Raw genomic sequence first — 15,131 nt, 5'->3', positions numbered from 1 at the left:
ACCTCACGAGCTGTAGAGAGGTCAGAATTTGTGAAGCTGCGGAGAGACTCAATCCATGGAGAGAGTGCAAGGAGGAGAACCCACCATAGGCAGATAGTCAAAGACCCAGAGACAGGATAAGTGCAGAGACTTGATGAAGTCAAGTGTAAGTCGATGTCACTGACAGGAGAGAATGTAAAAGAAGGGAAAACAGGAAATTTCAGTACTTGGGGTGGAAGACACGGGATCTGTGCAGTTCTACTATGGGCCTCATTCAGAGTGATGGGGAATCAGTGATACAGTAATTTCACGTTCAAAATTATAAAGACATTATTGGGCTCATTAAGATATCAGGCGGAATCACTTCCGCCCGACGCCTCATCGGTCATGGAACCAACTGACACCCAGTTGGCGGTCCCGACTGCCTCATTAGGATGCGACTGAACACTGTTCGGTCACAGTCATATATTTTACTCTGGGAGCAGGCATTCTAGCTATAAACTGGCCTTTAATGCATGCTCCAATAGTAACATGGGAGGTTCAGTTCATTCCTGCACCCTGTGGCAGGCACCTCAAGGTGCCTGCCACAAGGTCCAGGGATCAACAGGGGGGCAACATAGGTTCCCCCTCAGCCTCCATCCGGAGGCCATGCACCAAAGGGGGCCCTGCTGGGGGCCCCCAAAAATGCATATCGGCATGGTTTTCATGTCGGACAGACCAGCAGGGAAACCATGTCGGAAACAGTCATCGTAATCTCAAGGGTGGAAAGGCCCGCCCTTGAGATTACTTCCGGCATTCAGACTGGCGGACGGACGGGCTCTCCGGAACCCCTCGGAAGCCAGCCAGAATGACCGGTTGGAATCCTTTCCAACAGCCTCAAACAAAATGAGGCGGTCGGAAAGGAATCCGACCGGCACATTATGATGTGGCTCCTAGACTTCTGAGCTGCATCGTAATCGGCCCCTATGTGTTTTCTGTTATCGAATAGGATCACCAGCTAAATCAATGTTACTGCACTGTTTCCACAAATAATTCACAAATTCCTCTAGAGGCTGGGTGAAGAGATTGGCTAGATATCCTGTCCTATACCAAGATGGAAGGCTGTGCATTATCTGGTGAGGTATGTCACACTGCAGCTTCGGAGCCTGTGAGTTATCAGGTGAGGTACATAACAATGTGCCCTAGAGCTGGAGCCTGTGTGTTATCAGGCAAGGTGTTTCACACTGTAGCTTAGGAGCCTGTGTATTTTCAGGTGAGGTACAGGTTTCCTGTGACCTCTACGCTCCAGTTCGTGTTTTCGTGACTGCCCGGCGGCAATCGCCGCACTGTGAACGAGCGAAAGGAGAGGAGGAGTTGGAGGTGAGGTACATCACACGGAAGTTGAGAGCAGGAGCCTCTGTGCTTTCAGGTGGGGTGTGTCTCAACCCAGCAGGAATAGGAGGAATTCAGCAATGAAGAGAGGTGTGTCTATCTAGCGTCACCAAGAAGAGGTTGACTCAGAAATTCTGTAGCGTCAGTTATGTCTCCACTTCTGGTAGAGGGTTGTGCTCCTGTGCTCTGTCACTAGTTTACAGGTAGGGGGTTGTACCAGAATGAGAAACACCCATAGAAAGCAGACTGCCATTCAGAGAGAGAACTGGAGTAATTTGTGGTGTGTGAGGTCTCCCAGCTTCCCTCAGCAGTTCCCTTTGTGGACTGGGCCAAACCATTCCAGTGAGAATGAACATTGTGTTGTACACTGCCATGATAGATGCCTGCAGCTGCCTGACATCAGAACTGCAACTGCCAATGACAACTGTCCCCTGAAGACCTGACCCTGAGGTTGCATCTGCTATGACCGAGCATCTGTGTTCAACTGGCCTGAAGATGACTGTTGTACAGGTCTGCATAACTGATTATCACCAGCAGTCCTTGACTTGAATGAGCCTATCCCTACAACTCTGCACAACTCAAACCGCTGCTACAGCAAACAGGTACATCGACCATACCTCCACCAAGTAGGTATACCAAGGCAGAGAAATCTGCAGTCTCAGCAGTATAGCTTTTGCACCTGTGAATTCTTTCAGCCAAAAGCCATTTAACTGATCTATGCAGTAGCCACTGGGGTAACCCAGACCATACTGAGTCTGTGCTTGATTAATACCTATGCCAATATGACATACCAGGTGTGAAAAGTTGGCTTGACATATGCAATCCACTAATTAAAGTGGGCACCTTGCACCAGACCAAACAGCCCCTTAGAGGTGATAGGTTAAAAACAACCTTTATTGAAAGCTATCCTAGTGGTAGCTATGGAGAGCAGCTTTCAGGCTAAGTCTTGAAGGAATGTAAAGCAGTTTGTTTTACCAGTCTATAATCTTGTGAATGACCAAATGAAAGGAGAACTACACCAGGTATATATATAAAATATATGTATTTATTCTGAACACACCCTACTAGTCTCTTTATGAGGCTAGAGGTCAAAACACATAAGTTATACTTAATAGCACACAGTAAATTAGCATAATATTACGTTGTGCCCTAGGGGCGTACCAAACCATATATTAAGAAAGTGTTATAAGAACCATGACTTGACTAGGCACAAGGCCTAGAGCCTGTAGAAGTGCTGGGGCCACAAGGAACCACCCAAGGTAGTGACACAGGGGACCCATGGAGGACACGTGCAGTGTGAGAACACAGCTGCGGATCGCCGTTAACTTCAATGGGGAAATTCGCGGTTGGAAATTTAAAGATTAGAGACACTTGAAAGAGAACTTTGAGCAAACCCCTTTAGACTTAAGGGGTTCTAGGGCCAACACCCACGGGAGCACCGGAGTACTAGTGTTACCTCACCCAGGGAAGCCGGGTGCATAGGTGTCTTTTGGGGTCGGGAATCTTCGTTGATTTCAATGGCGATCTGCTGCAAAGTGCTGCTGCTGTTAAAGAAGAAAGTGTCTGAAGTGATCCAAGCCTGGATCGAAGATGAGAAGAACCTGAAAGAAGAGGGGACAGAGTCTGGGTCACTAGCCAGTGATCAGGGGCACGATAGGCGAAGGCCCACCGATGTCGGATGATTTTAGGTTGAAGAGGTGAAGCTTGACTCTTCAGCCACGAGAACCAAGAGGCATTGATGATGACTAGGATCTGGAATCGAGCTGTCCCACACAGGATGTCGAGTGCTGCGTGTTGGTGCCTGGATTGGACTCAACAAGCCTTGGCAACAGCAACCTACGCAGAAAGGATAAAAGATGCTTCGGTGCGGACCAGCAAGGTCCGAGGGACTCACCATGCGGTGGGGAGTCAGGGCACATCTGGAGCAACCAGGGAAGCCCAAGGAAAATCAGAGTTGCCTTTGCCGGGACCCACCAGTCGACGGACCTGGGATCGCGAATGGGCTTCAAGCAGAAGCACACAGAACTGGCTCACGGAACACTGGAGTGTAGGCCAGCAATCTTCGGTGCAAAAAGTGCTCGGGGCTTGGGCTACAAGTAACTCAACGCACAGCCTCAAAGAACGTTGAGAAGCTGATGCACTTAAAGATGTGCACAGTGTCCAGGAGTTCCGGTTCTACGTCACTCACGATGGCTGTGGGTCTCAGATTTGCTGGGGACTCGGGTCGTCCTCTGAGAAGTCTGGAAATCCACCTCCTGGGCTGCAAATACTTTGGAGTCTGACGGGAGCTTCAGGGATGCAGACCGGAAAATGCTTTGTTGGTGCCTGCCAAGCAGGGGAGTAACTCCTTTACTCCAAGGGAGATTCTTCAGTCATCAAGTCATGTAGATCGTCGAAGTTACATGATATCTGTAGCAGGGTTTTGTCCAGGTGTAATCTAAAGTCCTGTTGTCAGGGGTTCCTCTTATACCCAAGGAAAGGGTTGGACTAACTCTAGGGACCCCCCTATGGGAGGGTTTTGGAAAGAGGGGTGGCCCCACTAATTTCCTTTGTCCAGTTTCGCATCAGAGCAGGTGCTGGTAGCCCCTGCAACCGGTTTGAACTGGGCTATGCACAGGGACACCAAGTGTGCCCACAGTGCAGACTTCAAAGCACCCACCCAGCCCCAATCCACTAAGGCCTGTCTGGGATGTGGTTACACCTCCCTGTGACAGGAAACTATTGTCCAGGCCTCCCCTGCCGGAGTTTCGTCCAGCAGCAGAAGGCCAGACTTGTGTTTGTGGCTGCAGCACCCATTTTGTGATGCCAGGCTCTTTTAAACTGGGTATACCGGTGTGTACATGTCTCTCCCTCTAGAAGGGTGGAGTTCTACCCCCACCGCCAGAAGTGGCGGGGGGGGGGTAGGATGCCAAAGTGTTTGACACCAAACATGACAGGTTTCCGTGCAGCCATTTCAAAGTTAGCATTTACAGCAAGGTTATAATGCACTTAAGAATATATGGTCTGGCTGCATCACAGAACAGCCCCAGAGAATAGGTTCCGAAAGCTGCAGAGGGGCCCTGCTCATGCATGGGCACCCTCTCACACAAAACCAAGCACCCTGCCTTCAAGATTGATAAGGCCTGCCATAGGGGTGACTGATAGTTTTATATGTGCAGTGATTTAAGGTAGATATAGGTAACCTATATCTAAGTAAGGGGTGCATGCACCACCTTACCCAGGCTGCAGTAGAAGTCCTTTGGTGTCATTTTGGAAGGCATCCCAGGGGTGGCATAATACATGCTGCAGCCCCTGGTAGGCAACTGGGGTACCTATGCCCTTAGTATCTGGTGTACCATATACTAGGGACTCACAAGGGTACCCCAGTAACCAAACTGGAGTGTACCTAAAGTACATGGAATCAATTTAGAGAGGAAGCAGCTAGGCTGGGTCCTGAATAGCAGGGCCCCAGCTAGACTAAAGTCGAAAAACAGTGAAACATCAGCAAGAAGTGGGGGTAACCATAAGAGCAGATCCTACTCTCCTACACCAGGGACCATAGACATTAGAACTTGTAGAGGGCACCAGAGGTCTGCGGCACTACTCTGGGGATCGTACTTAGCAACCCTATAATTGTACCTTTAGTGAAATGTTTAATATTTTGTTTTGTTGTGAGCGCAAAGGAATTTCTTAGTAAACATGAGAACCGGGCTAGATTGAGTGCTTGCACAGGCACCTACCTGCTCGAACTCGCTACCTTGATAGTCAAGTGCAGAAAAGGATGTCCTTTACTCTGCTTTGAGCCATGATAGGACAGGTGTGAGGACACCACATGGTAATAACCACATTCAAAATGATCAATAGCCCCTCCCTAACGCATGCCACTCCTTCCCCTGATTCTGGTCTGATAGAGTTGATATTCTGAGCCTGGTGTGCAAAGCTATGTTCTGATGCACAGTGTTTTACAGCAATGAATGGGCACTCAGCTGTTAATACTATCAGGGGGTATCGCGACAAGTGAGGTAACCACTAAAGAATGAAGAGTGCACATTAGGAAAAACACTTCAAGAAAAAAACTGAGGGAGAGTTTATCAGATACCATGAAATTTTCATGGCAATGAAACCCTTGTTAACTTCATCACTACAGACGCCCCTGTTGAATACTTAATTATTGTGACCAGTGGCAGTGTCAAAGTAGTGATAAATGTGCACCACTGCTGAAGGGGCTTCCACGTTACAGGCCTGCCCTTTCTTCCAGGCTGAAGCAGGGTTCAGTGCACTAGTTATCCTGGGACATTGCAGCCAGCTGTGGCCTATCCCTGTAAGAGAGGTCTAATGAAGGCATAAAATGTGACACGTCAAACTATGGCTGATTAATGAGACTGCTGCAGGAAACCTTTGCAATGAAGATTGAGCAGAACAGAGAATGCCCAAGGTCAGTGGCACATGGTTAATTTGTTGCAAAGTAAGTGCCAGGGTCCTTCTCGGGAGGCCACTGCTGCCCGTACCTCCCATAGCACCTTCCAGTTCTACCAAGGACAGTACAAACACAAGTACTAACCATCACACTTCAACAAGTGAGACTGTTAAAACTATTCCAGTCCCCAAAGCTATTACAATGGCTTCAGCTGCAGATAGTATTCTTTTTTAATGTATATTGACTTAGTAAACACTGTTTTTGTGCTCCTTTCAAAATTAGATAGACAGCACAACCATGTGGTTTACTGTCCAGGTAGCTGGTGCTGACAATTAAGTTCCGTTGTCGAACACCGAAAACCACCTTCTCAAATTAAACACTAGCCAGTGGCTGAAGCTGAGCTGTGCCTATGTCCTTTCCCAAGATTTCAGGGCATTTGGCTTACAATCAATGAACTGTTCTTGATTTAAAGTTCATCAACACAATGTTGAAACTTCAATGCTCTATGTATTACCTAGATGAACTCTGTTGGATGTTCTGTGGTTCAATGATGTTTATGCAATGCTGTGGCGCGATTACATCGCTAAAACCTTGGTTTAGGAAGAGTCTTCCACTGGGCTCGCTCAGTCTGATGGTTGGATCGATAACTCCAGAGCCATACTTACAGAAACCCACAGAGGTATACACCCTTACAGATACACACTTTAATGTGCAGACTCACACTAAAATGGTTGTACAAACTCACATATGGATATCTTCAATCCATGCATACACAAACCCACAAGGCTCACACCCACACAGATGCATTAATTAATGTACACACTCACAAGGAAATGTTTGTCAAACCTCACAATATAGATATCCTCAGTCAATGCATACACAGACTCACAAAGGCACACACTCACGGGCATACCCATGCATTCACATACTCGCATACAGTTGCTGATATGATCTAATTGATGTATAATTCCAGATCTATGCACACAGAAGCTCATAGGTTTTAGGGTTCAGGGTCTTGGGCTCAATGTCCGCGGACCCGATAATTCTCGCCACGGTGCCTACTCTAATCATGGGTCTCACTCTGCAACTCTGGGCAATAGCTTGCTTAATCTCCACACCGGCCCTAATCGCTAAGGATGCCTGGCTTCACCTTGGGGTGCCCAGGAATGGGCGCCTCACAGGAACAACCCAGGATGGGTTCCTCAGCGGTACAGCGCGGGGACACACTGGCTAAGTGTAACCAGGCGCTTTATAAGCTCAGTTACTACTACTACTACTACTACATAGAGGCACACACTCGTATCGTGCAAATGCATACCTGCATTTGCACAGTCATGAATACCACCAGATATTGTAATATGCAAACCCATAGACAGACATCCACATAAGCAAGTAGAAACCCGCAGCCAATAAATCCAGACCAAAGCATACAGAACCCTCAAACACACATTCACACAGATCAGCAGGTGTACTTGCATACTCTGTGGTTCAAAATGAATATATGCAGACACAGGCAAACACTCTTCAATGCCCACAAAAACACACAAACATAGTGGTGCAAAGACATGCATGCACTCTCACAGGTAACTCCAAAACTATCCATACAAGACCACATCCTCAGACACATAATAATGAACATGCATGCACACGTGCACACTCGCAGGTACATACTCAAAGCCAGATAATGCCACGCCAGTGCACATATCCTCTAACACACACCATGTAAGTACTACCTTAAGATCAATCAATCAATCACTCAAGGTGTTTGTTATGCTTGACTACTCACCCGTAAGGGTCTCAAGGCGGTGGGGTGGGGTGGGGGAAGGGTTATGCAGGTTCCAGTCCATCAAGGAGGGGGTCTGTCAAAGAGCCACGCTTTGAGGTTTCTTGCAAAGATGGGGAGTGATGTTGTCTGTCTGAGGTGGAGCAGAAGGTCGTTCAAGTCTCTGGCCGCGAGGAAGGAGAAGGAGCGGCATCCCGATCTGGTCTTTCTGGTGTGGCGTAGGAGAGCTGGGCTGATCGTATGGTCCTTTGGGGTGCGAGGAATTTGAGTCAGCTGTTCAGGTATGCTGGTCCGGTGTCGCGGAGGGCCGTGTGAGCGTGGGTGAGCATCTTGAAGTTGACTCTAGCTTTGATGGGGAGCCAGTGGAGTGTGCGCAGGTGCTGGGAGATGTGGCAGTGTCTTGGCAGGTTGGGGACCAGTCTTGCGGCAGCGTTTTGGATGTTCTGTAGCCTGCGGGTTAGGTTTTTGTTTATTCCGGCATAGAGTGCATTGTCGTAGTCTGCTGGTGACCAGGGCGTGAGTGGCGGTCTTTCGGTGTTCGAGGGGGATTCATTTGAAGGTCTTACAAAGGAGGTGGAGGGAGTGGAAGCAGGACGAGACGGAGTTGATCTGGCAGTTCATTTTGAGCTCTGAGTCCAGGATGATGTTTCCCAGGTTGCGTGCATGGTCCGTGGGGGTGGGAGTGCTTCTGATGGCGGGGGGCCAGCAGGTGTCTTTCCAAGTGTCGGGGTTTGCGCCCATGATGAGTACTTCAGTTTTGTTGATGTTTAGTTGTAGGCACCTGTTTTTCATCCAATTGGCGACTGCTTCCATGTCTTCTCGAAAGTTGTGTCTGGCGGTGCTGGGTTCATTTGATAGGGAGAGGATGAGTGGGGTGTCGTCTGTATATGACACAATGTTGAGTCCGTAGGTTCTGATGATGGAGGTGAGCCGAGCCATATAGACGTTGAAGAGTGTAGGGCTGAGGGAGGATCCCTGGGGGACTTCGCAGGTGGTCTGTGTGGGGTCTGAGAGGAAAGGGGGGAGTCTGACCCGCTGCGTTCTCCAGTCGAGGGACTTGTCTTGGATCCCTGCATCGTGGAGTCTGCTTATTAGGGTGCGGTGAGAGACTGTTGAACGCCGCTGAGAGGTCAAGGAGGATGAGGGCTCCTGTTTCTCCTTCGTCCAGTAGGGTGCGGATGTCGTCTGTTGCGGTGAAGAGGGCGGTTTCCGTACTGTGTTTTTTTCTGAAGCCGGATTGGGAGGAGTCGAGGATGTTCGATGAATTTGGAAAAAAGTAATTCTTGTGTTTATTTATTTTAGGATGAGCCCTTGGCCGATTTGAACCCCAATGTCCAAGCACAGTGACTCTGGTCAGTATATTTATCTGGTGTGGACCATGACCCAGTCTGTAGGGTGACTCATCAGCCTCTGTGTGTCCAAACAAAGACATGGGCACAGACATATACAGAGACACAGCACTCACTGCAGCCACTCACCCTCATGGTTTTATATTGCTCTTCTTCCTTGACTTTAGACTCCAGCATATATTCCTCCTCTTTCTTCAGAAAACGCAGCCACTCTTGAAGCTTTACCTGCAGGGATGAGAGTGCAAAAAAACATGTAGATCTGTAGAGTGGGGCCTTACTTACAAAAAAGAGTCACTACAGTGCCTGCTACACAAGCCCAGGCTGTATATATTCGTCATACATTAATATTCTAAGAACCAGCCAAACATATCCACATTGTAAGTACCAGTCACACTTTTCATGATTGTGAGCACCAGTCCCAAGTACCATAAACAAGGTGACAATGGTGTCCCTTTTCTGGACTAGTTCTTCCCTAGTAGGACCTAACACCAGAATCCTTGCTTCCAAGAAACTAGCTTCATCACTGGCATTTACTGATACTTGACATTGTGCACCTTTATGCCTAAAGCATGGAAACAGTTCGACTTGGCACTAAAGAAGAAACTTTGAGGCATATTTACAAGAAAGTGGCAGAGCCGGGATTAGCTAAAAAATTATTAACGCTGCACTCCATCACTTTAGAAACGCAGGAATGAGCTGTATTTACAATAATACGGCACTTGCCTAGCGCTAACGCAGACATTATTGCACTATAGTGCATTGGTGCCTGCATTGAGAGAATTAATGTTTATGTGCATAAAGGTGTCCCCTCCTGCACATAAGCAATCTAGAAGGGCGATTTGCAACTCCTATGTGTGTTGCATTGTGAACAATACAGAGAAGTTGCAAATCGTCATTTTATAATGATTGTTTATGTGCAAGAAGGTGTCCCTTCCTGCACATCAGCAATCCAGAATGGAGATTTGCAACTCCTATGTGTGTTGCATTGTGAAGCACACAGAGAAGTTGCAAATCATCATTTTTATAATGATTATTTATGTAAAGGAAGACCTTCCTACACATAAACAAACATTCATGGCAATTTTCTTTTTCTATGTGTGCTGCCCATTGCAGCACACATAGAAACTTCAAAAAGCAGTGGAAATATAGCATTTCTCCTTGTTTTGCCATGTTGAGACTAGATTTTGGCACTGCCTTCTATTTACGCCACCCTTGTAAATAGGGGGTAGAATCAAAACCAATGGGTGTTGCGGCGGAACGGTCCCCGCAAAACCCATTGCCCACTACTTTTAATGCAAGGCTAGTGTAAAATGGGGGCCATATATACAAGGCGGAAGTAAGCCAAGTTAAGTGGCTTAACGCTGCCTTGTAAATAAGGCGAAGCCCCTATCGCCACAGGAACGTCGCAAAAAGTGACATTCCTTGGAGATAGAGGCTTGTAAATATGCCCCTTTGTCCTAGAGAAACAAAAAGTGGCTTAATGGCCCCTTAACTTCGGCTTTTGTTTTGGGTGAAGGTGAAATCTGAGAAGGCTCTTTCCAGCCTGAATGTTTCTGCTCTGAACAAAAGCAGACAATGTGCAGGTGTTGCTGAAAGTGCCCCAGTGTCAGAAAATTAATCCAGGACGACTTCCGTATATTTCTGTGAATTCTGGGAGAATTAGGAAAGGAAGTGACACTCGGCATCTCCCCTCTGAAAATAGTGAGTAGATGGTGTCTACCCAAGCATACCCTTGACTAGAGCTGGTACTGCCTATATATAGCAAGGCTGTAGGTACCAATAACAGAAATCCAAACTGTAAATTCTGGCCACACATATCGTTATTTTTCTTGAATATGTTACATCTATACCCTCTTGACTGATTAATCATATCAGGACTTGTCATGTACAGGTGCAACTCCCATGCAGGTCCTCCTGCCAGCTCCCCTTGCAACAGTTTACCAGTCAAACTTCCACACAGTCCGCTACCTTATGCTGCATGTCTACATGCTGCCCTCTGTTTGTGCCTCCTCTGCTAGTTTCTTGCTCTGTTTTGCCTTTTCTGCATGTTTTTCTGTCCACCATTATGCCTTTTTACGCTTGCTTTTTTGCCTTCTGTATTGTGGGCTATCCAGCTTGCCCACAGTCCGTTACCCTCTGTTACCTGTCTGCCTGCTGCCCTCTGTTTATGCCTCCTCTGCTTGTTCATGCTCTGTTTTACCTTTTCTGCCTTTTGTTTGGCCTTTTTCTGCTATTTTTTCTGCCAAAGGTAGCTGACTCCGGAGCGTGGGGCTCATGGTTCGATTCCCAGCGCCGGAGCCAGATCAGCTCAGACTCATGTGACTATGGGCAATAGCTCACTTAATCTCCACAAAGGCCTGCAGCGCCTTGAGACCCGACAGGTGATTAGTTCACGCTCTACAAATACCGGGCTGTTTATTATTTTTATTTATTATAGATACTAAGTTATTTCTGCCATCTGTTTTGCCGTTTCTGCTTGTTTTTCTGACCTCTGTTTTGTCTTTCTGCTTGTTCCTCTGCCCCCTGTATTGCCTCTTCTTCGTGTTTTTCTGCCCTCTGTTTTTCCCTCTTCTGCTATGTTTTTGCCTTTTCTACTTGTTGTTCTACCTTCCATTTTGTCTTTTTCTGCGTGTTTTTCTGCCCTCTGTTTTGTCTTTATTGTTTGTTTGTCTGCCCTCTGTTTTGCCTTTACTGCTTGTGTTTCTGCCCTCTGTTTTGCCTTTACTTCTAATTTTTCTGACCTCTGTTTTGCCGTCTCGTGCTCTGTTTTGACTTTCCTACTTGATTTTCTGCCCCTGTCTTACGTTTTTCTGATTCAATTCAATTCAATTCAGTTAATTTATATAGCGCGCTACATACCCAGAGGGTCTCAAGGCACTAGGAGAAGGGTGGGGGATTACTTGTCAAATATCCAGGTTTTAAGTTGCTTTCTGAATGCTAGGTGGTTCTGAGTGAGGCGAAGGTGAATGGGAAGTGAGTTCCAGGTTTTAGCCGCCAGGTAGGAGAAGGATCTTCCTCCCATGGTGGTTTTGTTGATACGAGGTACAGCAGCGAGGGCTTGGTTGGAGGAGCGTAGCAGGCGGGAGGGGGTGTGGAAGGAAAGTCGTGTGTTGAGGCATTCGGGTCCAAGTTCGTAGAGTGCTTTGTGTGCGTGGGTTAGGAGGCGGAATGTTATCCTCTTATTGACGGGGAGCCAGTGGAGGTTTTTCAGGTGACCAGAAATATGGTCGTTACGCGGTATGTCTAGTATGAGTCTGGCTGATGCGTTCTGAATGCGTTGGAGTTTTTCTGAAGTTTTGCGGTGGTACCGGCGTAAAGGGTGTTTCCGTAGTCCAGGCGGCTTGTGACCAGTGCGTGGGTGACCGTTTTTCTAGTTTCGGTGGGGATCCAGAGAAATGTTTTTTTGCACATGCGAAGAATGTTGAAGCAAGATGAGGAAATGGCGTTGACTTGTCTGGTCATCGAGAGTGAGGAGTCCAGAATGACGCCCAAGTTCCGTGCGTGGTCAGTCGGGATGGGTGCTTTTCCAAAGGACTCTGGCCACCAAGAGTCGTCCCAGGCAGAGGGGGAGGTACCTAAGATAAGGACTTCTGTTTTGTCGGAATTCAGTTTCGGACGGCTGTGCTTCATCCACTCGGCTACTTCTTTCATTCCTTCATGTAGGTTGGTTTTGGCGGTGATAGGGTCTTTGGTGAGTGAGAGGATAAGTTGGGTGTCATCAGTGTAGGAGATGATGTTGAGGTTGTGTTGACGAGCGATGGCCGCGAGGGGGCTCATGTATACGTTGAAGAGGGTGGGACTGAACGAGGATCCTTGTGGCACGCCGCAAATGACTTCAGTGGCCTCTGACTTGAATGGTGGGAGGCGGACTCTCTGGGTTCTTCCGGCGAGGAACGAGGTGATCCATTCCAGTGCTTTTCCCTGGATTCCGATGTTTCTGAGGCGTTGTATCAGGATGCTGTGACAGACTGTGTCGAAGGCTACGGAGAGGTCGAGGAGGATGAGGGCGACTGTGTCTCCATTGTCCAGTAGAGTACGAATGTCGTCTGTTGCTGCGATGAGTGCGGTCTCAGTGCTGTGTTTGGCTCGGAAGCCGGACTGTGAGGAGTCGAGGGATTTGTTGGTTTCGAGGAAGGCGGCGAGTTGGTTGTTGACGGCTTTCTCAATAACTTTGGCCGGGAACGGAAGGAGCGAGATGGGGCGGTAGTTTTTGAGTTCGGTGGGGTCTGCTGTGGGTTTTTTCAGAAGGGCGCTGAGTTCGGCGTGTTTCCAGCTTTCCGGGAAGGTGGTGGAGTTGAAGGAGCAGTTGATGATGTCTCGGAGGTGTGGTGCTATGATGGAATCTGCTTTGTTGAAGATGTGGTGAGGGCATGGGTCTGTGGGGGATCCTGAGTGGATGGAGTTCATCAGGCGGATGGTGTCCTCAGTGGATATTGGGTTCCATTCGTTAAGGATGTTCAGGGGGGGTGAAGGCATGGCAGAAGGTTGAGTAGGTTGGTCTCCGGGTTGGTTGTCGAAGCTGTTGTGGATGTCTGCGATTTTGTCGTGGAAGAACGAAGCTAGGGAGTCGCAAAGGGTTTGAGAGGGAGTGACGTCGTTGGAGTTGGCAGTGGGGTTGGTAAACTCTTTGACGATGTTGAATAATTCCTTGCTGTTGTGGGCGTTGTTGTCTAGTCGGTTTTTGAATACGGCTTTCTTGGCAGTCCGGATCAGTTGGTGGTGTATGCGGGTGGCGTTTTTGAAGGCGTCCCTGGTGCTGGTGTTTAGATCTTTTTTCCAGGCCTTCTCAAGGGAGCGACAGAGTTTCTTGGATTTCTTGAGATCCTCGTTGAACCAGGGGGCGTTTTTGTTGCTTAGTTTGATGTGACGTTTTTTCAGGGGAGCTAGGTTGTCGGCGCTGTTGATTAGCCATTGAGTGAAGTTAATTGCTGCTTGGTTGGGGTTCGAAGAGTTGGCAGGGGGGTTTTGAAGAAGCGATGAGGAGATTTGGTTGATGGGGATTTTGTTCCAGTTTCTTCGCAGAGTAGGTTGAGGATGGTTGTGGGTTGTGGTCTTATTGTAGAAAAAGTGAACGCAGCTGTGGTCCGTCCAATGGAGAGCAGTGGTGTGACTGAAGGAGATATGTTTGCTGGAGGTGAAGATAGGGTCGAGTGTGTGACCTGCGTGGTGAGTGGGGGTATTAACAAGTTGTTTGAGTCCAAGGTTGGCGAGATTGTCCAGTAGGGCGGTGGTGTTGCTGTTGTTGCTTTTTTCCAGGTGAAAATTGAGGTCTCCCAATAGGATGTAGTCCTCGGAGGGGAGGGCGTGTGGGGTGATAAAGTCAGTGATGTCTTCACTGAATTGTGCAGTTTTTCCGCCCGCCGTTTTGCATTTACTACTTGTTTTGCTGCCCCTTGTTTAGTATTTACTGCTAATTTTTCTGTCCTCTGTTTTGCCCTCTCCTACTCTGTTTTGACTTTCCTACTTGATTTTCTGCCTCTGTCTTACCTTTTTCTGCTTGTTTTTCTGCACTCTGTTTGGTCTTTTTATGCTCATTTCTTCCCTCTTCCATGATCTTTCAGGGGAGGTGGAATGAGGAAGACCTCACACACCACAGCCAAAATACCCCCAGGGGTGACAGTGTTGCGCTCTACAAATGCCAATTGATTGATTGATTGATGTAAGGTCTGTGAAAGAGAACAGACAATCAAAGAAATGATCACAGTCTGTGACAGAAAACAGGAAGAGTGCATGCCTCAACCCAGCCCCAGCCAGGGTCAGCCAGAGCAGACACAACAAGAGAGCAGGTGCCAGATCAATATAGGGTCTGCAACAGAGAACTCACAACCAAAATGAGAGAGCAGGCACCAAACATATACACAGTCTGTGACAAAGAACAGTCAAAGGAAGAGAGCAGGTACCAGCCTCTTACAGGGTCCGTGACAGAGAACAGACATATTGGGAGAATGGGTACCAGACTCCGACAGGGTCTCCAACAGAACAGGCAGTCACAGCAGGACAGCAACCTGTCTTATAAAGGGTCTGTTACAGAGAAAACAGAGAGCAAAAGGGAGAGCAAACAGGAGCCCCATACAGGGTTTGCCACAGAGAACAGACAGTCATAGCAGGAGAACAGATACCGGTCTCATGCAGGGTATGTGAGAGAGAACAGACGGTAGGTACTGCACAGAAAGCAATAAACGGGCAGAGAGAGGGTACCCTTCATAGTATTTGCGACAGAAGTCAGGCAGTTGCTTTCAGAGAGAGTCTGCAA

At 47.9% G+C, this 15,131-nt stretch overlaps 1 protein-coding gene across 2 annotated transcripts in view; it reads right to left on the bottom strand.

Moving 5' to 3' along the window:
* The window catches only part of LOC147710240 (E3 ubiquitin-protein ligase TRIM39-like), a 540,222-nt gene that overhangs the window by 517,929 nt on the left and 7,162 nt on the right, over window positions 1–15,131 (bottom strand). For both annotated transcript variants that reach the window (XM_086920912.1, XM_086920913.1), the window contains exon 2: window positions 9,008–9,103. In XM_086920912.1, coding sequence (XP_086777038.1) covers window positions 9,008–9,103 — 96 coding nt within the window. The remainder of the gene's footprint in view (window positions 1–9,007; window positions 9,104–15,131) is intronic.

The sequence above is a fragment of the Lissotriton vulgaris genome, chromosome 5 (genome assembly GCF_964263255.1).
Source record: "Lissotriton vulgaris chromosome 5, aLisVul1.2, whole genome shotgun sequence".
NCBI classification, from domain to species: Eukaryota; Metazoa; Chordata; class Amphibia; order Caudata; family Salamandridae; genus Lissotriton; species Lissotriton vulgaris.
Note: the sequence above shows the minus strand (reverse complement) of the source record. Positions and strands in the feature narration are given on the sequence as shown.